Here is a 22,954-nt window from a genome sequence, read left to right as displayed (position 1 = left end):
CTCTTGCACCTATTGTCTATTGTCTATTGTCTATAAAAATAATAAAATTAAAACCTTGTTAAAACTGAATCGAGATAAACAAGGCCATACTAAATCCAAGATTGGTGTTTATTACTAGTAGTCACCCCAATACATTAACTCACAAATGATGGACAGAATATCAGGTTTTTCACACACAGTGGTTGGGTATATAGACTGAGCTGGCAGAGGAGGTGCCAGTGACAGGTACAATTACAATGTTTAATCGGTATTTGGACGGATACTTAGATAGAAAAAGAAGCAGTGGGTTATGGCCCCAATGCTTACGAATGGGAATAGCTGAGGTTGGCATCATGGTCGTCTTGGGGGAGATAGGCTGAGAATCCCTGTTTCTGTGCTGCACACATGCCTATCCATGCTGTTGCGTGCTATCCAGGCAGATCCCACCACACATGAGTACAATCAAACCCTACATGAGTACAACAGCTAGTACATGAAGAGAAAGCAAATAGAGTGCAGAGTGTCGTGTTACAGCTACAAACAAAGTACAAATAAAATACAGTGGAAAGGTCACAAGGTGGATTGGGAATACGTGTTAAAAAATGTTAAAGATAATCTTGAAGTTTTTTTAAGTGTAATCTCGGCACTGATTATTGGATATTGGTGTTTTTTCCTCTCTGGGCAGGGAATGTCTTCAGGATATCTTGAGCCTCTTAAATTGGTATGTACTGCTGCTGCTGCAAGTAAGAATAAAGAATATTACTTGCCCAGAAACTGCGGTGATACTCTGCCCAGTGGGAAGAAGATTAGCTCATTGGGGTCTACTTTCTGGACCGTAGGTTACAAATAAACAGCCCTGTTTGCTGGGGACAGTGGCCTCTTTCATCAGAGTCTGTGTTGTTTTGTACGTGCCATCTACATCCTCCACATTCAAAGATTTAGCTCTACACTTGACTCTGTCCCTTTACCTGCGTGCATGTAACACGTAACGATCCACAAACTGCCCCGTTTTCAAGTGCAAGGTGTCGGTAGAACTTCATGGCGGGTTAGTATTGTGGCTGCCTTTGATCTCTGTATTGGAGTTTCTACTTTGAAAGAATTGATCGCTGCAAGTGCACAAGAAAATACCTTTTTTGAGGAATTTGCAGAAAATATAAAATACTTTTTTTCCCCAGGAACCCTTCGAAATATTCCCAAAAAATAAGAATGAATTTTACTTGTAGAATCTATCATTGCAGGCCATTTTGAAGTTAAAAAGGGAACGGTTTAAAATTTATTTAAAAATCTTTTCATATATTTACAATTCGACAATATTCAACTGTTCAATTTTATCATTGTTATTCCTACTTTGTGAACGAATTGCTTCACAATGCGAGATAAGATTTTTACAAAAATATAATCATGCTTGAGAACAAAATGAGGAATGGAAACTGTATTTCCTCCACTGAGCACCCTCCAGCATGTTTACTAGAACAGGAAGCTGAAATCAGTTGCTTCTGCTTTGCATTATCAGTCTGATGTTACTATCTGAATGCTATTTCTTTCTAAGCGTCCAACTCTGGAATCTAATTATTTTAGCAACCTTTTATCATGTTATTCCACATTTTTTATCATGAGAATTAAATAAGTATCTGCAACGTAGCCAAACTAGAAATGCAAGTAAGATTTGTAATTTGAAAGAGAATGTATGGCTTTTATAATATGCTCACCGTTTTAATTTCTGGTCCTGTGTTGATCAGGGCTCTGTGGTAAACCTGCAATGCATGCATGGTAAAATATATCGGTTGTTAAAACCAACGACCTCTCTTCAAAATATGGACCCTGCAGATATAAAATTCTTCAAATGTTAGGACTGATTTATCGATTCTTAACTCTTCATTTCAAGTAAAGATAGGAAGAGATTCCCCAGGATGTTACCTGGGCTTGCGGGCTTGTTAAAGGGAGAAGTTGGCTAGGCTGGGCCTTTTTTTGTTTGGAGTGTGGGAGGCTGAGGGGTGATCTAATTGAGGCGTAGAACACCATGAGGGAGGAGCATGGATAAAGTGAATGCTCGCTGTCGTTTTCCCAACACAGAATTCTAAAACTAGACGGAATAGGCTTAAGGTGGGAGGGGAGAGATTTAAGAGGGACCTCTGAGTCGGGGGCAACTTTTTTTGCTCAGAGGGTAGTTAGTATCTGGAATGTGCTGCCAGAGACAGCTGTATAAGTGGCTACAGTTACAACTTGTACAAGAGATTTGGGCAGATATATGGACAGGAAGGGTTTAGAAATATGCCAAATGCACACAGATGGGCCTAGCCCGGTATGCCAACTTGGTCGGCATGGACAAGGTGGGCTGATAGGCCTGTTTCCATGCTATGTAGCTCGAGGACTCTAAAGACTATCGTAACTCTGTGTAAATGTTTGCAACTTGGTTCTTTTATCAAGTATGTTAAATTTTATTTTGTTTACTGACTCGTAACTTTTGGGTAAAGTTGCCTGTAAGAACAATCTGTGCTTCTCGGTACTGACATCATTATTTGTGTGTGGTTTCCAGGACTGGATACAACACTTGAGCAGCGCCTTCGTAAAATTCTACATACTTCCTTCCTCTGTACTTGAAGTCCCTGTTTAGGACATGGAGAGGATTAGACACCCTTCTGCAATATTTTTGTGCACAGCGATGGGGCATGTTGCTTCAGGGAGATGTGTTTGGTCACTTTGCACTGAGCTCATTTCCTTGCATTAAGTTTGGGCGCTCCATGTGCTTAATGCACGGAGGCATGGAGATCACTAGCGCATGCTCTGTTGTGAGTGGCAAGGAAGGCTTGTTTTGAATTTGCTTCTTTTTAGGATGTGGCCATTGTCAGTAAAGTCAGCATTTATTGTCCATGCCTAACTACTGCTCTTGGGAAGATGACAACGAGACATCAAATTGAATTATTGCCCTCCTTGTGCTAAATGTTTTTCCACCTTCCATGTGCAGAGGGAGTTCTGGGATTCAGAATCACATAACTACATTCCTATAGCACAGAAACAGGTCCTTTGGCTCACTTGTATCTCACTGGCCAACATATACCCATCTACATCTGGCCCAAAGCCTTCTCTGCCTTGGCCACCCAAGGCAAGTTCCTGACTCCCACCACTTGTGAAACAAATCTTCCTAGCATCCTGCATGTTACCTTTAAACCTGTACCCTCACAATGTTGTACACTTGATCACCAACGAGAGACTGGTGATATATTTCCCTCAGGCCAGTCTGAAAGGGGAGGAGAGCCTATTTGTGGTGGTGTTCCCATGTATCTACAGCTTTGTCATTCTTGGTAGTAGAAGCCACAGGCTTGGTAGTGTTGTCAGAGAAAGCTAGGGGTTCTGTAGATGGCACACTGTGTGCTGGTGATGGAGGAAAAGGATATTCTTGTTAGTTGACTGGGGGCTAATCAAAATGGCTGCTTTGTCCTGAATGGTGTCGAATTTTCTGATGGTTATTGATGGTACATTTATTCAAGCAAGTGTAAGGTGTTCTATCATCCATGGGACTTGTGGTTTGTAGATAGTGGAAAAGCCTTGTAGCGTCAGGTGGTGGGTCAGCTGCCACTGGATACCCAGCCTCTGACTTGGTCCTGTACCACAGGATATTGGTGGTGAGAGACCATGGTAATGCTAATGAATGTTGAGCATATATGATTGGACTCTCTCCTAATGGGGATAATTGTTGCAACACTTCTGTGCTGCCAATGTCACTTGAATTTATCAGCTCTTGTCTGAATCTCACCTGGGCTATGGTACATATGGAAGAGATGTGATATAAATGTTGTGCAATCATCAATGAACCTCCCCATCTTCTGACCTTCTGACTGGAAGGAAGGTGATTGGTGAAGCATGCCTGAAACTCGCCAGCATGGACAAGATGCTTCAATGGTATTGGCTTTGGATGCTGAAGTAGATCTTCCATAGATTTGAGGCCAGCTTCCATGTTATTTAAAGGGCATAACCTTCAACAACTGGTGAATTGGAGGTGTTTATTGCTTATTTACCTTCCTGCAATTTGTGCCGACCATGGCTCCAACTGATAGATCTGATCTACCCCATTATGGAGAATCTCTTTATTCTCCATAAAGAGATTCTCTCCCCTTTGGTGTCTCAGTCCCCAAATCACTCCTTCTACAATCACCTTAAACAGCAGGATAGGCCAGAGTAAAGACCTGCAAGCAGACATACGGTGCTCATCCTGTTCTGCTGTCCCTGGATCTCGTGTCTCTTCACCACGGCTCGTTAAAGCTGTCATCTCATTAACATGACATTATAATTTGTGCATCAGGATATTGTTTTAACATCCTCCCCAACTGGCCATGAAGCTGTGCAGCAAAGAATCGGGCCCTTCGGCCCACCTTGTCCATGCCAATGGCATACTGGGCTAGTCCCATTTACCTGCATTTGCCCATATCTCTCTAAACCTTTCCTATCCATATATCTGTCCAAATATCTTTTGAAAGTCATAATTGTATCCGCTTGTCTAGCTTTCTCTGGCCACTCATTCCCGAATACTCTCTGAGTGAAAGGTTGCCCCTGAGAACCCTCTTAAATCTCTCCCGTCTCACTTTAAACCTATGCCATCTAGTTCTAGAATCCTCTTCCCATGGAAAAAGACAGTGAGCATTCACTTTATCCCCTTCTGCTTTCAAGGATCTATTGAAATGCTTGCGCACGTGTTTCCGTAGCAACATGCCCTTTTATTCTGTGCCATTTTTAGGTTAAATTGCCTTTCCTCATTCTTCCCAAATCAATTTTCTGTCTGAAATCTATCCATCTGCCCATTTTACCAGTCTGTTACCACACACTTCACTATTTCATGCATCTCAAGTAAAAATAATTTTTAAATGCAATTGGGTGGGGAAATTGCACCCAATCCCACCCTTACCCATTCCTGAGCTGAGCACCAGCTCTTTGTTTGGTTCTTTGGACTTTGCCACAAAGCCGGTGGCACACACGCATCCAACGCATCTCTTAGTCATGGCCGAATGAATTTATTCTCTCTAACTCACTTTGCTAAATGAACCATACTTTCCTCTTCAGTGTTGACAATTATACCACTTCTATTTATATAAAAACTAGACCAAGTGGACCCGTTGGGCCCAAACCTCTCCTGCATTGGTGCAGCACCCTCCCCACCCCTCCACCTTCAACCCCTCTTATCCTCTCCCCTCCCTCCCTTCCCCCTCCCTCCCTAGGAGATAGATTAAAACTTTCAAATGTGAATAAGTAAAAAAATATAACACCGATTTCAATAAAACTTCTTCCATTAGTACCAAAGGGACGACAGTCATTAAGGTGGGCCTAAAATTGTTGCGCTATCGTGTACCGTTTTGGCTGTAGTTCAGGAACAAACAAACAAATAAATGAGAGATTTAGTATATAGATGGTATAAGACCTTCCAAATGTAAAACATTTCAATTATTTTGGGTATTTTCATTTCTAAATAAGATTTCAAGGAATTGATTGCGATATTCAAGTTGGTGCTACACTATGCTCACTGTCTTTGGAATTCTCATCCAATGTTACAAAACTATGTGACATCTATGTGAATTAATTGTGCATAGCGTTACCCTATTGTCTACAAATAAAAAGCATTCTAAATTTGTTTTAGAAATCTGCCGGAGTGATATGAGTGATATGAGGAATATTTACTTAACTATTCCATTTGATAGGGTTATTAAGGCAGTTGTGATAAAGGCGGCACGGTAGCGCAGCGGTAGAGTTGCTGCTTTACAGCGAATGCAGCGCCGGAGACTCAGGTTCGATCCTGACTACGGGTGCTGCACTGTAAGGAGTTTGTACGTTCTCCCCGTGACCTGCGTGGGTTTTCTCCGAGATCTTCGGTTTCCTCCCACACTCCAAAGACGTACAGGTATGTAGGTTAATTGGCTGGGTAAAAATGTAAAAAAAAAAAATTTTTTAAATAAAAGAATTGTCCCTAGTGGGTGTAGGATAGTGTTAATGTACGGACTTGGTGGGCCGAAAAGGCCTGTTTCCGGCTGTATGTGTATGTGTAAAATCCCAGGGACAATGTTAATGCTCAAATCTCAGCAGTGACATGTAGGGTATAAATCAGTGAATCATATTCCAAAATTGTTTGGCAGAGCGATGGGTCAAGAGTGTTTAAATGTCACATGCAATTGTCTTGTCTTTACAAAATCGATGAGCTATAATTGTAGGAAGAAAAGTCTCTGTGTGGATGGGCAGAACTCTTGCAGCAGATGCTGACATCAGTTAGAAATCTAAAATGCTCGTGAGTTCGGGCAGTATGGCAGAGGACAATAAATGCAGATTAATCTTTGAGATTGACCATCTTTTATTCAATGACCCTGCAGTTATTAAAATCTTTATATGATAAACAAAATTTTCAATATGATTGAGGTCAATGAAACTGAACATCAAGAAGGACATCTATTGGGTGAATCTAACTCCTTGCCTTGTAAGGAAGACACAAAATACTGGAGTGACTAGGCGGGTCAGGCAGCATCGCAGGAGAACATGGATAGGTGATGTTTCAGGTTGGGACTCGCTGTGTTACTCCGGCACTTTGTGTCTGCTTTTGTGAGCCAGCATCTGTAGTTGCTTGTGTCTACTTTTCTTGACTTGTAAACTGTTTTGCTTGAAAGTCAAGAGCCATTGGGAGGTGAAGGGGAAAGTTGGTAGTTTTGCCTCCTCTGTCTTCAGAAAGCATCCTAAATTTCACGGTCAGTTTGGCAAGTGGGACATGGTGATCTCGGCGCACAGAAGCGGAGAGGCGGCTCCTGGAGGCAACGGGGGTGGCGTGTTTGCAGTGACTGCGGTGTTGGCGGAGGCATCCGCGGGAGGCCCTACAGCAACCGGCGAGCGAGCAGATGGAGTGAGCCTGTGACAGCTGCACGGAGTGGCGGTGGAAGGAGCCGACCACTAGGGGTGTAGTAGGCCCACCCCTACTCCACCCATCCAATGCTGTCAGGACACTGGGGGAGAAAAGAAGAAATGCATGTCTCCTTGGATCTTGAGCAGACTTGATTTCAGAGACCTGAAAGTTTGCAAGATGGCGCCGGAACGTGGCGGTACGCGTGACAATAAACTAAACTAGATTCTTTGCACGCTGTCCCCAAAGAGGATCCACTATTATCTACCATCATTTTGCACTTCTTCTTGCATATGATTGCACTAATATATAGTATGATTTGACTGAATAGCACTCAAATCAAAGCTTTTCACAGTATCTCTGGATATGTGACAATAATAAAGTAAACTAAACCAAACTTTACCTGCTCGTGTCAGACTTTGTGTTCCTGTGCAGGATTCGAGCATCTGCAGTTCCTTGTGTCTCTTAACTTTTACCTGCTCTTGTCACACTGACGAGTGTCATGCCATGTTAGTTGTGAGTCACGAAAGACATGTTAAAGTTTGAGCACCAATTTTATATCAGAATTTTGCAAAAGGTATTATTTTATTCAGTGCTTTTTTTTTTCCATAGACGAAATAATGGTGTTTAACTGTTTCGAAGTGCTGGTTTGCCATACCATGGCAAACAAAAGCACTGATTCTATTCATTGTGCAGCGCAGTTTACCAGCCAAGTTGTGAGACAGTTATGCAGGGCTGACAATGCTGATAATGGCATTTCTGGCACAGTGCCATCTCCAAGGCTGGGCGTCCCATCATTGCTATCTGTTTGTACTTCACGATGCCCGTGAGAGGCAGTGCAGTCTGCTATGTGAAGCCTGGGTTTGATGGCGCTTATTTAAAGATATCACTGCTGCCACCGCCCACGAATGACTCAAATATTTTCAGCCATGAGTCTCTTTCATCTGCGGGTCACATTGACCTAAAGCTCAAACAATGCACTGATAGCTGGATGTATATTTAAACCAGAACATTTCTATTTATGTCCCCCACACATGAAAGATATCAAAGGTGTGAACAGAATGCATCAGGTGGGAGTGTCATTGGAGCACATTGGAAGCAGATGAAATGAGTACGGAAGGATTAATGATTAGTCTGTTATCTGTACGTTCAGTTACAGCTTAACATTTGGTGCCGTCTCTCAATGGTGAAGGAGTAAGCTACAACACTGCTGGGTAAGTGTGGGTCATAGATAGTTTTGCCCAGCTCGAGGGCCTGAGCTAAATGGAGAGGTTGGGAAGACTAAGATTTTATTGCTTGGAGTGCAGGAGAATGAGGGGTGGTCTTGTGGAGGTGTATAAAATCATGGGGGGGGGGGGGGGGAGATAGATAAGGTGAATCCAAGGTTGGGGAATCATGAGCTAGAGGCCAAAGGTTATTCATTCGGGGAGTGGTGGCTGTATGGAATAAGCTGCCAGATGAGGTAGTTGAGGCAGGGATCATAATGACATTTGGACAGGTACATGGATAGAAATGGTTTGGAGGAATATGGGCCAAACACTGGCAAATAGGACTAGCATAGATGAGAGTTGGGCCGAGGGGCCTGTTTCTGTGCTGTATGTCTCCATAACATCTTCTGCCCCGAGGAAATAATTGTAAATATGAGGCATTATTCCCTGTGAATATTATTTTGAAGAAAATTCCATGATTTCTGAAATGTTTGTTTAATGTTAAAGTTTATTTCAATAGGTGTTCTAGCATCTATCTTAATCCCAGAGGTATGCAGCAATCTGTAATTCACTGAAAATTCTTCAGCCTGCTTGCCTTTGGAGTGCCACGATGCCGAGAACTATATTCTGAACACTGTATCTTCCCCTTTGCTCTTATCTATTGTACTTGAGATTGGCTTGATTGTATGTACGTATAATATTAGTAGTTCTGTTTGGGTAGCATTCAAAACAAAGCTTTTCACCGTACCTTGTGACAATAAACCTAAACCTTGGTGATATTGTTGCTGAATTGCTGCTCAAATTCCCAATGGATTACAACAGTAGGAATCTGAGAAGGAAAAGTTCTTGCCACACTCTCCTAAACCACACTGGGTGAATTTGTAAAGATCTGTGGCAGGTATCGTTGATTTACTGCTGACTGGAATATCAGGCACAAATCCTTGCTGGATGTTACTAATAGCTGGTCACCACTGAAAACCAGGACATTGGGAAAAGGAGAAGGGGGGGGGAGGGGGTCAAAAATACATTATCAGCATGGACAGCTATGGGAAATGCATTTAATGATCACTGCTAGCTTTTGAGGTTTTGCAATGGAGGGTTGAGGTAGGATATTATGAGTTATTTCCTGTTTGCAAATAACATTTTCAGTTGGCACAATAAAACAACTAAGTTGCTTGTTCAGCATTTGCCAGTGGTCTGAAAAACAAAAGAAGAGCAGGGGAGTTAAGGGCACGCCTGCTTGCCAGTTAGAAAAATAATCTCCTGGTGAAAACTTTAACCTGAATTTAAGCTTAAATGTGGACCATTCAATTGACATAAAGGTTTTGTACAAGTAGTTTTTGAACAATCCTAATTAATGCTTCATTGAGACACAAGTAACTGCAGGTGTGGCAATTTTGAACGAGAGGAACTCTGCAGGTCAGGCAGCATCTGTGGAGGGAATGGGCAGCCAGCGGTTTGGATTTGCGACACTTTTTATACTAATTTGGAAGTTCCACTAACCCAAAGCCAAAAGTATGAATTAAATTTAACTGAAGATCAAAAAGAACTACAGATGCTGGAAATCTAAAGCCCAGAGCATGTCAGAGGCATTCTGCAGGTCAAGCAGCATCGATAGAGATGGAACTAGCTGATGTTTCAGGTTGAAGATCCTTCTTGAGAAATTGCAACAGCTGACAAAGAGTTTACACCTGAAATATTAACTCTTTTACCCTTTCCACAGATGCTGCCTGAACTGCTGACTGCCGCGTTTCTTAAGTGAATTAAATTGTTGAATTGATGTCGGGAAACAGTATTAGTGTACATTATAAGGGAACTTTGGCTAATTGAAGTGAATGTTTTGCATGAAGAGCACAGTAACGGATGTACTGCATGCATTTGCGTGCCTGTGATTATTACGTGACAAGGAACCATTTAATGGTCAATGCTTTCTTTATTGCCATGTGTACCAGGTGCAGTGAAATACATTTTTTGCATACAGTTCAGCAAGATTATCCCAGTAAATAAGCACAATCGTCAGTACCCCGGTCAGTACAGTATACATAGAGCAGCCCATTGAGTCCATACGCAAGGGGTGCCATTGTGGCACCAATTTGCAGTCCCAGCTGCAGCTGGCCACAAAGCCCATTGCACCTGTCTCCTCCATTTTGGTCATTCTGCAAACTGATGTCCCTCTCCACGCCTAGCACTCTTCAGCCCTTGTTCCCCAGGGGGCGCCTCCTGCTGCCGACCTCGAGGGCGCGGAAGGTTGTCCCCACCCTCCCCCGGTTCTTCTCACCGGGCCCTTTGTCCAGCGTCTGTCGCTGTGTCCCTCCACCTCCTCTCTGCAGATGGCCGGGCCCCAGGCTGCTGCAGGGCCTCCAGAGGCCCACTCCACCATCGAGGCCCTGCACAGCTTCCTGCCGCCGCTCTGCTTACTGGCCCTGGGTCTGACTCCCTCCTCTCTAGTCCACGGCGCGAGCAGAGGCCGGGTTCGGCGGCAACCTCTCCGGGCTGGTTCTCGTTGCAGCGGCAGCAAGCCAGGCCCGTTGTTGGGCGTGGCTGCAGCTGTTAAACAAAGACTGAGTCCTTGACATGTATTTCTGCTTCTTTCCAGTCTAGGAGACCTCACAAGATCCCAGTCTAAGCAATGGCAGAAAAGCCCACGTCAGTTGCTGCATTAGCTTCAAAATTCAACCACAAGACCAGCAACACCTTGGAAAAGGATGAGGCATGTATTCCGATCACTTTACGAGAATAACGTCTATCATAGCTTCATGAATTGCCAATAGCAAAAGTTGGCATCAATGATGGCGCTGGTATTAAAAATATAAAACGTTCTATGAATGTATGATGAACCAAAACCCATTTAGGTTCTATGCCCACACTTGCCCTGTTTGGTCACGGAGGTAATATCTCTCTGACACTTGGCATCTCTGTCCTACATTTGTGCAGTAAACAGTGGAATCTCCATGTTGTGCCGAGGGTCTGTCTCCTGATCCACCCCTTTTGCAAGATGTCAGTCCCAACCTTGAGGTGTGCCTGTCAAACAAGATGTCAGTCCCAACCTTGAGGTGTGCCTGTCAAACAAGATGTCAGTCCCAACCTTGAGGTGTGCCTGTCAAAATTGAAGTATTTCCCATCGGCAAACTAATTTGATTTCAATAATTGAATTGAATAAATTTTATTAGCCAAGTAGCTTACATACAAGGAATTTGCCTTGGTGCTTTGCTCGCAAGTAACACATGACATGCAGTAAACAATTAAGAATAAAACATAATTTAAACATGTGAATCTATAAATGAAATAAAATATCAGATCAAAACAAGGCTACAGACTTTTGGTTGTTGAGCAGAGCTACTGCTCGTGGGAAAAAAGCTGTTTTTTGTCTGGCCGTGGCGGCTTTGACAGTCCGGAGTCGCCTTCCGGAGGGAAGTGCTTCATTGAGTTTGTGGCCAGGGTGAGAGGGGTCAGAGATGATCTTACCCGCTCGCTTCCTGGCCCTTGCAGTGTACAGTTCGTCAATGGGGGGAAGGTTGCAGCCCACAACCTTCTCGGCTCATCGAACGGTGCGCTGCAGCCTCCGGATGTCGTGCTTGGTGGTTGAGCCAAACCAGACCATGATGGAGAAGGTGAGGACGGACTCAATGAAAGCAGTATAGAATTGGACCATCGTTGCCTGTGGCAGATTGTGTTTCTTTCTTCAGTTGCTGCAGGAAGTACATCGTCTGTTGGGCCTTTTTGTCTGTGGAGTCGATGGTGGCCCCCCATTTAAGGTCCCTGGAGATGATGGTTCCAAGGAACTTAAATGACTCCACAGATGTGACTCTGGTGTTGTTGATGTTGAGTGGGGGAGGGGAGGGGAAACTCTCCGAAAGTCTACAATCAATTCCACCATCTTAAGAGCATTGGACTCGAGGTTGTTGTGAAGGCACCAGGACGCCAGCTGTGTCACTTTCTGTCTGTAGGCAGATTCCTCTCCATCCTGGATCAGTCCAATCAGGGTTGTGTCATCCACAAACTTGAGATGCTTGACAGAGGAGTCTGTGGAGGTGCAGTCGTTGGTGTAGAGAGAGTAAAGGAGAGGGAGAGTACACAGCCTTGCGGTGCTCCTATGCTGAGGGTCTGGCGGTCCGAGATGTGCTGAGGGTCAGTGGGCTCGAGATGTGCTTTCCCAGCATCACATGCTGCTTCCTGTCTGTCAGGAAGTTGGTGATCCACTGACAGAATGACAGATTTTAAAATCTTTTTATTGATTTTCCAAAAAATTATCAAATGATTCTTATTCAATTCATAATTTGTTATAATGATCTCTGGTCCTGTATCTCAATTACTACGCTACAGTACCTGGAAGTATTTGCTGTGATGATCTATACAGGTTCTTAGTCTTTTAGTTTTAGGGGTACAGCACGGAAACTGGACCTTCGGCCCACTGAGTCCACGCTGACCATCGATCACTGGTTCACACTTGTTCTTTGTTATCGCACTTTCTCATCCACTCCTTGCACACTAGGGGCAATTTTCAGAGGCCAGTTAACCTACAAACTTGCCCAAACCAGAGCTCCCCAAGGAAACCTAAGTGGTCACAGGGAGAACGCGCAAAATTCAAACAGTGAGGTCAGGATCGTACCTGGGTCTCTGGTGCTGTGAGGCAGAAGCTTTACCAGTATACCGCCAAGGTTCAGAAGCAGCTTCTTCCCAGCAAAAATCAGGCACTTGAACACTGCACGACGCTAACCTCAGCAATTATGATCTTCTATGGACCATGTCTTTGCTTGATCTATGGACTTTGGTTTTGCACTATTATGGTTAACTAGTGTTACTGATTATTAATTTCTTGATTATTTTATATTTATCTGAGTGGTATTGTATTTACAAGCCTGTAAGCTGCTGCAAATAAGAATTTAATTGTCGGAACATATGACAATTAAACATTCTTGCCGCCCTTCTATAATTTGTGAAAAATTTGCAAGGTGCTTTGAAAAATATGTTTGTTCATTCTTTGCACAGAAACTCCCCAGAGGATCAATTCGGAAAAAACCTCCTTGCTCGCTTCCCCTACATGGTATTAAGAATAATTTGAAAACTGAAACAGACCATAATGGAGAGCAGGTAAGACATTTATGTTTTGGTACATTTCTAATTACACTTCATATGAAGTGTATCCCATAAATGACATTATCCCTCGGCACTTTATGAATGCTTGGATATTATTTTTCTGCTATGGATATTGCTGGCAAGCCCAGTGATTGCTCCCCGACGCTTGCTACACTCCAGAAGATCGTGCTGAGAGTGCGCCGTCATCTTGAGCCCTTGTGGTCATTCTGACGAAGGTCTTCTTCATCACTCAGGACTTCAACTCAGTGATGATGTGTGATATACTTTCAGCTGGGATAGTGGGAAATATGCAGCATCTGGAGTCCCATGCCCCTGGTGCCATTCACCTGCACACCATGAAGTACAGGCGTTTGGGCAGTGCCAGCGTAGCCTAGGCAAATAATTGGTGCATTTTGTCGGTGGTATGGACTACATCTACAGTGCGTGCATAGTGGAGGTCATGGAACACAGAAATGGGCCCTTCAGCAAAACTCCTCCATACTGATTCTGTTGCCCCATCAAAGTTAGGCCCATTTGCCTGCATTTGGCTCATATCCCTGTAAACTTTTTCTCTCCATATATCTATCTGAATAAAAAGTGGCGAATGGGGAGCTGATGAAGAATGCTTCATTGTCCTGGATGGTGTCTTGGGTGCTGTTGAAATTGAACTTGTCTGAGCAAGTGGGAAGAATTGCTTTACATTGCTGACCTGTGCCTTGTAGATGGTGATAAAGCTCTGGGCTACCAGAGGTGAGTTAATCACCACCTGCTCTTGTAGCCGAACAAGGATGAGATGGAGTACAAGGAGACAGAGAACTTAATGACATGGTGTCCCTCAATGTCAGCAAAGTGAAGTAGCTAGCATTTGGCATGTCTCCAGTGACTTTTACAACATTCTACAGATGCAACACAGAAAGCATACTGTTGGGTTACATCACAGCTTGGTTTGGGAACAGCTCTGCCCACGACTGCAAGAAATTGTAGATGCAGCTTAGTCCATCACACAGACCAGACTTCCCATCATGACTCCATCTATCTTCTTGCTGCCTCAGAAAAGCAGCCACCACAATCAAAGACCAGTCATTCCTCCTTCTCCCCACTCCCGTCGGGCAAAAGGTACAGGAGCTTGAAAGTACGCACCACCTGACCCAGGAACAGCTTCTTCCCCTCTGTTATCAGGCTTCTGAACATTCCTTCCATAAGCTAGGGTACTGTCCGATCCACCTCTACCCCATTGAGGCCATTGGACTATGTCTGTGGAACTGATGCACTACAATGCTGAGAACTATTTTCTGCACTCTGTATCTTCCCCTTTGCTGTATTGTACTTGAGTTTGACTTGATTGTGTTTATGTGTGGTATATCTGAAGTGTTTAGATAGCATGCAAAGCAATGCATTTCAATGTACTTCTCTACACCTGATAGTAATAAACATAATTTACAAACTTGGCTAATAAATTAATTACAATAAATCTAGCCACAATGGCTAATACACTTGCTTTTCTGGTCAATGGGAACCCCTGAATGTTAACAGTGGGCTCAGCGATGACAATGTTGTTGAATGGTTTGACTTGTTGTTCTGAAAACATCATTGTTGGGCACTTCTGTGGCACGATTGTGACTTGCTACTTACAGGCCCATGCCCACATATCACCCTGGTCTTGCTGCATTAAGTCATGAACTGCTTAATTTGCTAAAATACTCCAAATAGAATAGAAAGCATTAAAGTGTTTTGCAACCCATTTCTTCTACTTTTATGTACACAGAAGCCACCAATTAACGATACCTCTCGTAAGCCGAAAATGAAAAACTCCTCTCCTCTCATTGAGAAGCTCCAGGTACGTTTGGGAATATCTGCTACCATTGCAGGGTAGTGGGTGTGTAGCACAACCCATGGTAAAATGTCAAGCAGCGTTTAAAAACTTGAGCTAACCTACTGGGTTCTTTAACATTAACAGAGAAAGGTAGCTGACATTCTGGATGTTACATCCATTGCAGAGAAGAGATTTCCTGTAGAACCCACCCAACCAGCCTCAACATTATCCACTGGGAGAAAGCATTCTGAAAACCACTCACTCCTTTCCAAAAGCAGTATGAAAAGTGTTAAAAGTGAAGATTGAATCATAGAGGTCTTTTGCAGTCTGAAGTTTTTCTACTCTTTCACTCAGCTACTTGTTAAACGTTTAATTCTATAACAAATCCATTTTGCAAGTATTTGGAACTCTGGAAGTACGTTACATCCCTCAGGTTGTGAATCAGATGTGGTTGCACATCTCATTATTAAAATCGAGCAGGAAAGCCAATGGCAGCGTGAATTTCCTCAATATTGACAATTTGTTTTAAAATTATTCCAATCCGAAGCTGAACTTTGTGTTTGACCGTCTTGCTGTTGGGAACATGCCTGGTGCTGGCGGGGAGATGCCTGGTGCTGGCAGGGAGATGGCTGGTGCTGGCAGGGAGATGCCTGGTGCTGGCGGGGAGATGCCTGGTGCTGGCGGGGAGATGCCTGGTGCTGGCAGGGAGATGGCTGGTGCTGGCGGGGAGATGGCTGGTGCTGGCGGGGAGATGCCTGGTGCTGGCGGGGAGATGCCTGGTGCTGGCGGGGAGATGCCTGGTGCTGGCGGGGAGATGGCTGGTGCTGGCGGGGAGATGGCTGGTGCTGGCGGGGAGATGCCTGGTGCTGGCGGGGAGATGGCTGGTGCTGGCGGGGAGATGCCTGGTGCTGGCGGGGAGATGCCTGGTGCTGGCGGGGAGATGCCTGGTGCTGGCGGGGAGATGCCTGGTGCTGGCGGGGAGATGCCTGGTGCTGGCGGGGAGGTGCCTGGTGCTGGCGGGGACGTGCCTGGTGCTGGCGGGGAGATGCCTGGTGCTGTTGGGAACATGCCTGGTGCTGGCGGGGAGATGCCTGGTGCTGTTGGGAACATGCCTGGTGCTGGCGGGGAGATGCCTGGTGCTGGCGGGGAGATGGCTGGTGCTGGCGGGGTGATGCCTGGTGCTGGCGGGGAGATGCCTGGTGCTGGCGGGGAGATGCCTGGTGCTGGCGGGGAGATGCCTGGTGCTGGCGGGGAGATGCCTGGTGCTGGCGGGGAGATGCCTGGTGCTGGCGGGGAGATGCCTGGTGCTGGCGGGGAGATGCCTGGTGCTGGCGGGGAGATGCCTGGTGCTGGCGGGGAGGTGCCTGGTGCTGGCGGGGAGGTGCCTGGTGCTGGCGGGGAGGTGCCTGGTGCTGGCGGGGAGGTGCCTGGTGCTGGCGGGGAGGTGGCTGGTGCTGGCGGGGAGGTGGCTGGTGCTGGCGGGGAGGTGGCTGGTGCTGGCGGGGAGGTGGCTGGTGCTGGCGGGGAGATGGCTGGTGCTGGCGGGGAGATGGCTGGTGCTGGCGGGGAGATGGCTGGTGCTGGCGGGGAGATGGCTGGTGCTGGCGGGGAGATGGCTGCTGCTGGCGGGGAGATGGCTGGTGCTGGCGGGGAGATGGCTGGTGCTGGCGGGGAGATGGCTGGTGCTGGCGGGGAGATGGCTGGTGCTGGCGGGGAGATGGCTGCTGCTGGCGGGGAGATGGCTGCTGCTGGCGGGGAGATGGCTGGTGCTGGCGGGGAGATGGCTGGTGCTGGCGGGGAGATGGCTGGTGCTGGCGGGGAGATGGCTGGTGCTGGCGGGGAGATGGCTGGTGCTGGCGGGGAGATGGCTGGTGCTGGCGGGGAGGTGCCTGGTGCTGGCGGGGAGGTGCCTGGTGCTGGAGGGGAGGTGCCTGGTGCTGGCGGGGAGGTGCCTGGTGCTGGCGGGGAGGTGCCTGGTGCTGGCGGGGAGGTGCCTGGTGCTGGCGGGGAGGTGCCTGGTGCTGGCGGGGAGGTGCCTGGTGCTGGCGGGGAGATGGCTGGTGCTGGCAGAGATAGACAATAGACAATAGACAATAGGTGCAGGAGTAGGCCATTCAGCCCTTCGAGCCAGCACCGCCATTCAATGCGATCATGGCTGATCACTATCAATCAGTACCCCGTTCCTGCCTTCTCCCCATACCCCCTCACTCCGCTATCCTTAAGAGCTCTATCCAGCTCTCTCTTGAAAGCATCCAACGAACTGGCCTCCACTGCCTTCTGAGGCAGAGAATTCCACACCTTCACCACCCTCTGACTGAAAAAGTTCTTCCTCATCTCCGTTCTAAATGGCCTACCCCTTATTCTCAAACTGTGGCCCCTTGTTCTGGACTCCCCCAACATTGGGAACATGTTATCTGCCTCTAATGTGTCCAATCCCCTAATTATCTTATATGTTTCAATAAGATCCCCCCTCATCCTTCTAAATTCCAGTGTATACAAGCCCAATCGCTCCAGCCTTTCAACATACGACAGTCCCGCCATTCCGGGAATTAATCTAGTGAACCTACGCTGCACGCCCTCCATAGCAAGAATATCCTTCCTCAAATTTGGAGACCAAAACTGCACACAGTACTCCAGGTGCGGTCTCACCAGGGCCCGGTACAACTGTAGAAGGACCTCTTTGCTCCTATACTCAACTCCTCTTGTTACGAAGGCCAACATTCCATTGGCTTTCTTCACTGCCTGCTGAACCTGCATGCTTCCTTTCATTGACTGATGCACTAGGACACCCAGATCTCGTTGAACTCCCCCTCCTCCTAACTTGACACCATTCAGATAATAATCTGCCTTTCTGGTGCTGGCGGGGAGATGCCTGGTGCTGGCGGGGAGATGGCTGGTGCTGGGGGGGAGATGGCTGGTGCTGGCGGGGAGGTGCCTGGTGCTGGCGGGGAGGTGCTGGCGGGGAGCAGAGGGAGGTGTGTGCGGGTGCTGATAGTGGACAGGCATGATCAATGACCTGGAGAGCACGTGCACCATCACCCTTCTCTCTTTCAATGTCTAGGCCACCTTGCTTTTCTCCCCGACTGCCCTGATGCCTGGGGTCGGTCCAAAGAGCCCGCTGAGGTCGTCCTTCTCACCGTTTGCCAGTCCTGCCTCCACTCCTGAAAGCCCTGGAACAGCATCGCTGTCCAGTGAGTCAGATGGGAGTCTGTCCTTGGACCAACCAAAGGAAGCTGAACCTTTGCAAAGCCTGCACAAGGTAACTCCAATCACCACGTCGAGGTATTGGCAGAGTGCGTGAACGTATATTTTGATGATTTTTTAAACTTTAGTTTTGAAATACAGCGTGGAAACGGGCCCTTCAGTCTACCGAGTCCATGCCAACCATTGATCACCCGTTCACACTAGTTTATGTTATTCCACTTTCCCATCCACTCTCAACACACTAGGGACAATTTACAGAGGCCTACAAACACGCACGTCTTTGGGATGTAGGAGGAAACCCACGTGATCACAGGGAGAACATGCAGACTCCACACAGACAGCACCCAAGGTCAGGGTCGAACCCAAGTCTGGCGCTGTGAGGCAGTGAGTCTACTACCTGCGTTACTGTGCCGGCCTTTAACCCCCAAAATAGCCTGTGGCATTCAATGGCTGCTTGGTGCATGTGTTGGTGAATTTACACAGGGAGACGTTGACCTCTAGCCTCTGTCTCTTCCTCCGCCCATCTACCAATCAAACCCCCCTCACCTGTATCTACCTCTCACGTGTAGGAAGGAACTACAGATGCTGGTTTATACCAAAGATAAACTCAAAATGCTGGAGTAGCTCAGCGAGTCAGACAGCATCTCTGGCAAAAAGGAATAGGTGACATTTCAGGTCAGAACCCTTCAGACTGAATGATATCTCTATCTTTCAGGCTGAAGAAGGGTTCCGACCTGAAATGTCTTCTCCAGAGATGCTGCCTGACCCGCTGAGGTACGCCAGCATTTTGTGTCGATCACTTGCCAGGCTTTGTCCAGCCTCCACCTCTCTTTTACAGCTTTCTCCCTCCATCTGAAAATGGGTCCTGACCTGAAACGCCATCTGTCCACAGATGCCGCCTGACCTACTGAGTTCCACTAGCACTTTGTGTTTTGACCAAACCTGTGCCTAAGAGTAACAGCATGAGGAGGAAAAGGATTTGGATGCCCACATTGTGTGGATCAGTAGAAGATGGAGGGTTAATGGGCTGCTGGCTCTGAGATGCTGGAGTGCAAAAAATGAGGAAGGATGTCATTCCACAGCACAACATTCAGCCAGAGGTTATTGTAGCCAATAAAACAAAGTGCTAGAGGAACTCAGTGGAGGGAAGTGCAGCATTTGTGGAGGAATGGACAGATGGCATTTCGGGCTGGGACTTTCCCAGATGCTGTCTGACCTACTGAGGTCATCCAGGGTTTTGTGTTTTGTTCTGTGTTTTGCTCGTTTCCAGCATCTGCACTTTCTTCTATCCTCATAAGCAGCCAGTTGCTCACACGTCATTTTGCCACCAGATGCTATCTGAAACTCCAATTAGGCCTGTGAAGCTGGCTTGTGTGGGGCTGTTTGTGCTGGAAACACCAGGCCTGACCCCCTGAAATACCTGAAGTGCCACTTGCTGAGCCGTGCCTCCAGGTCCCCAAGTGGTGTGCATGGAGACCAGTGTGTACACAAATCCCATTTTGCACCAGTTCTCCCAAATGTTTTAAACATTTTTCACATTGGTAATAATAAAATGTTTCCTGGTATTCATTGACGACAAGATACAGTATATAGTCCATCAGTCTAATTATGGGTAGTGTTGGGGTGACTATTCAATGAAATGAAAGCATTAGAGCAAGTGTGTGTCCAGTGATGTGGATTACTGCAGACAATGGATGTTTCTGACCTACAGAGAAATTTGTTTATGACAGCACTCAGTGTAACAGATCTGTGTAACAACATTTAAAAAGCACTTGGATAGCGATATGGATAGAAACATAGAACATAGAAAATAGGTGCAGGAGTAGGCCATTCGGCCCTTCGAGCCTGCACCGCCATTCAATATGATCATGGATGATCATCCAACTCGGTATCCTGTACCTGCCTTCTCTCCATACCCCCTGATCCCTTTAGCCACAAGGGCCACATCTAACTCCCTCTTAAATATAGTCAATGAACTGGCCTCAACTACCCTCTGTGGCAGAGAATTCCACAGATTCACCACTCTCTGTGTGAAAAAAAAGTTCTCATCTCAGTTCTAAAAGACTTCCCCCTTATCCTTAAACTGTGACCCCTTGTTCTGGACTTCCCCAACATCGGGAACAATCTTCCTGCATCTAGCCTGTCCAACCCCTTAAGAATTTTGTAAGTTTCTATAAGATCCCCCCTCAATCTTCTAAATTCCAGCGAGTACAAGCCGAGTCTATCCAGTCTTTCTTCATATGAGTCCTGCCATCCCAGGAATCAATCTGGTGAACCTTCTCTGTACTCCCTCTATGGCAAGAATGTCTTTCTTCAGATTAGGAGACCAAAACTGTATGCAATACTCCAGGTGTGGCCTCACCAATGCCCTGTACAACTGCAGCAGAACCTCCCTGCTCCTATACTCAAATCCCCTCGCTATGAATGCCAACATACCATTCGCTTTCTTCACTGACTGCTGCACCTGCATGCCTACTTTCAATGACTGGTGTACCACGACACCCAGGTCTCGTTGCATCTCCCCTTTTCCTAATCGGCCACCATTCAGATAATAGTCTGCTTTCCTGTTCTTGCCACCAAAGTGGATAACCTCACATTTATCCACATGCATTTGCCCACTCACCTAACCTATCAAACTCACCTTGCAGGTTTAGAGGGATTTGGGGCAAATGCGGACAGGTGGCGCTGGTGTAGATGAGGCATCTTGGTCGGCATGGGCAAGTTTGGCCAAAGTGCCTGCATCCCTAAACGACACAAAGTGCTGGAGTAACTCAATGGGTCAGACAGCATCTCTGAAGAACATAGATAGGTGATGTTTCAGGCCAGGACCCTTCTTCAGACTGTTTCCCTGCTGAATTCAGAAATTATAAAATAATTTAAATTATTACATTGTTAAAATGTTCTTAAAGTTAAATATGAGAAAATAGTTTTAATGCATTTAATTGGTTTTCAATTAACATTTAAATATACTAATTATTCTTCAAACTAACTTACTGAAATTGCTTGCGAGCCAGTTCTCTCCCGGAATGGGACTGAATCTGCACCCGTCCCCAGTGGATGTGAGGCAGAGATTTGAATCAGGACCCCCTGCCAATAAACATTGAATAACCCATTCATTCCCATCATTGAATGTAGAGGAATTTCCTGTCCCAGATCCGGTTGCTTTGTTCTTTTGTAGTACCTGCACTGATGTACAGTACTTTGGTCAACGTGGGTTGTGTTTAAATGTGCTATACAAATAAACTTGACTTGACTTGTTTGGTTTGGTTTGACCTGTAGACTCGAGCTCGGCCTTCTCTGAAGCGCCGACCGCCAAGCAGACGATTCAGGAGGTCGGTGACTGACGAAGTGGACGGCCCGGAGCCACCGGACAACGCAGCCCAGACGGCAGACACCAAACCCAGTGCGTCAGCAGAGGACGCCAGCGATGAGGCATTCGCTGATGAAGTTCAAATCAGTAATGGGGAGTCTTGCTCCTCGGCCGAGGGAGAGGCAGGCACTTCACTTCGCTCCTCGGCCGAGGGAGAGGTGGGCCCTTCCCACCCCTCGCCTGAGGGTCATGTCCATTCTTCACCTCAATCGGCCAAGGGGGTGGCAAGTCATTCACCTCGCTCCCCCACCCAGGGGGATGTCCACTCTTCACCTCAATCGGCTGAAAGGGAGAATCTCTCTTCACCTCTCTCCTCGGCCAAGGGGGAGGTAAGCCCTTCAGCTCAATTGGCCGAGGGGGAGGCTCTCTCTTCACCTCAATCTGTCGAGGGGGAGGCTCTCTCTTCACCTCAATCCTCCGAGGGGGATGTCCACACTTCACCTGGTTCCTCAATCGACCTTTCACCCGAGGAACCAGCACGGAAGATGCCCCGTGACCCTGTGGCTCCTCAAAGCCAGGAGCCTGAAGTACGTTCTGTCCCTAACAAACTCGAGGAAAATGGTACCGCTCCAAAAGCGATTGTAGAATCTATAGACAAAGACACTGAGACCTCCAACAGTTTTGCTCATAACCCAGCGGCAAGTGAGACGGTTTCTGCTGTGTCTCATCAAGAGCCGAACGTTGAGGAAGCAAAGGCGATGGACACGGAGCTGCAAGTGGACAATGCAGAGGTAGGTGCAAGGTTCTCCGTCCCATCCAACATGTGCATTGGTTGGTTTCTTAACTCACTGAGAATCTTTGCTAGAAGCAATCTGAATCTTTTAGTTTCGGAAAACAAGTATTTTTCTGGTGGGGTATTCCAAAAGGCATTCAACAAGTTCAAATCATCAGCAGAAGTCTGAATAACTGTATGGTTGCAGGCTAGACCCTAAAGGTTTTCTTATACAGTCATAGAGCTACACAGCATGAAAACAGGCCCTTCGGCCCACCTTGTCCATACTGGGCTGGTCCCATATTCCTCTTATCCCTCCCTGTCCATATTTCTGTCCAAATGTCCATGAGATGTAGCTGGTAATGGGTGTTGCTTGCCCTCTGTCCAACAGCCCTTGTCTGCTCAGTGACACAACAGGGAGGAAGCTCCTGTGAGAAGCCCGTTCAATTATCAAGCCAAGCCAAGCTTAGTAACATTCTCAGAGTGGTGTTTGTGAGCATTAAACCCAGTGCTACATCAGGAGGTGCAGATCCAGAGCAAGCAAGATCATGAGGGACCCCTGCCACCCCAGTAACGGACTGTTCCAGATGCTACGATCAGACAAACGCCTCCGCTGTCACGCTGTGAAAACGGAGAGGATGAGACGGAGCTTCTTCCCACAGGCCATCAGGACTGTCAACTTTTATAACCCCAGAGACTAAATTTTTGTCGACACTAATAGTAA

General features: G+C 46.6%; 1 protein-coding gene across 6 annotated transcripts in view; it reads left to right on the top strand.

Annotated features, from left to right (window-relative positions):
• The window catches only part of LOC144598708 (uncharacterized), a 62,278-nt gene that overhangs the window by 35,704 nt on the left and 3,620 nt on the right, over positions 1 to 22,954 (top strand). For 3 of the 6 annotated variants that reach the window (XM_078409025.1, XM_078409024.1, XM_078409028.1), the window contains 5 exons: positions 10,652 to 10,765; positions 13,045 to 13,146; positions 14,897 to 14,968; positions 18,006 to 18,203; positions 21,428 to 22,249. In XM_078409025.1, coding sequence (XP_078265151.1) covers positions 10,685 to 10,765; positions 13,045 to 13,146; positions 14,897 to 14,968; positions 18,006 to 18,203; positions 21,428 to 22,249 — 1,275 coding nt within the window. In that variant the 5' untranslated portion in view covers positions 10,652 to 10,684. Of the gene's footprint in view, positions 1 to 7,999; positions 8,062 to 10,651; positions 10,766 to 13,044; positions 13,147 to 14,896; positions 14,969 to 18,005; positions 18,204 to 21,427; positions 22,250 to 22,954 lie in introns of those variants that run through there. The other 3 variants (XM_078409026.1, XM_078409027.1, XM_078409029.1) reach the window with 3 other exon arrangements.

Source organism: Rhinoraja longicauda, chromosome 12, assembly GCF_053455715.1.
Source record: "Rhinoraja longicauda isolate Sanriku21f chromosome 12, sRhiLon1.1, whole genome shotgun sequence".
Classification (NCBI taxonomy): Eukaryota; Metazoa; Chordata; class Chondrichthyes; order Rajiformes; family Arhynchobatidae; genus Rhinoraja; species Rhinoraja longicauda.
This window is presented reverse-complemented; position numbering and strand designations above follow the sequence as displayed.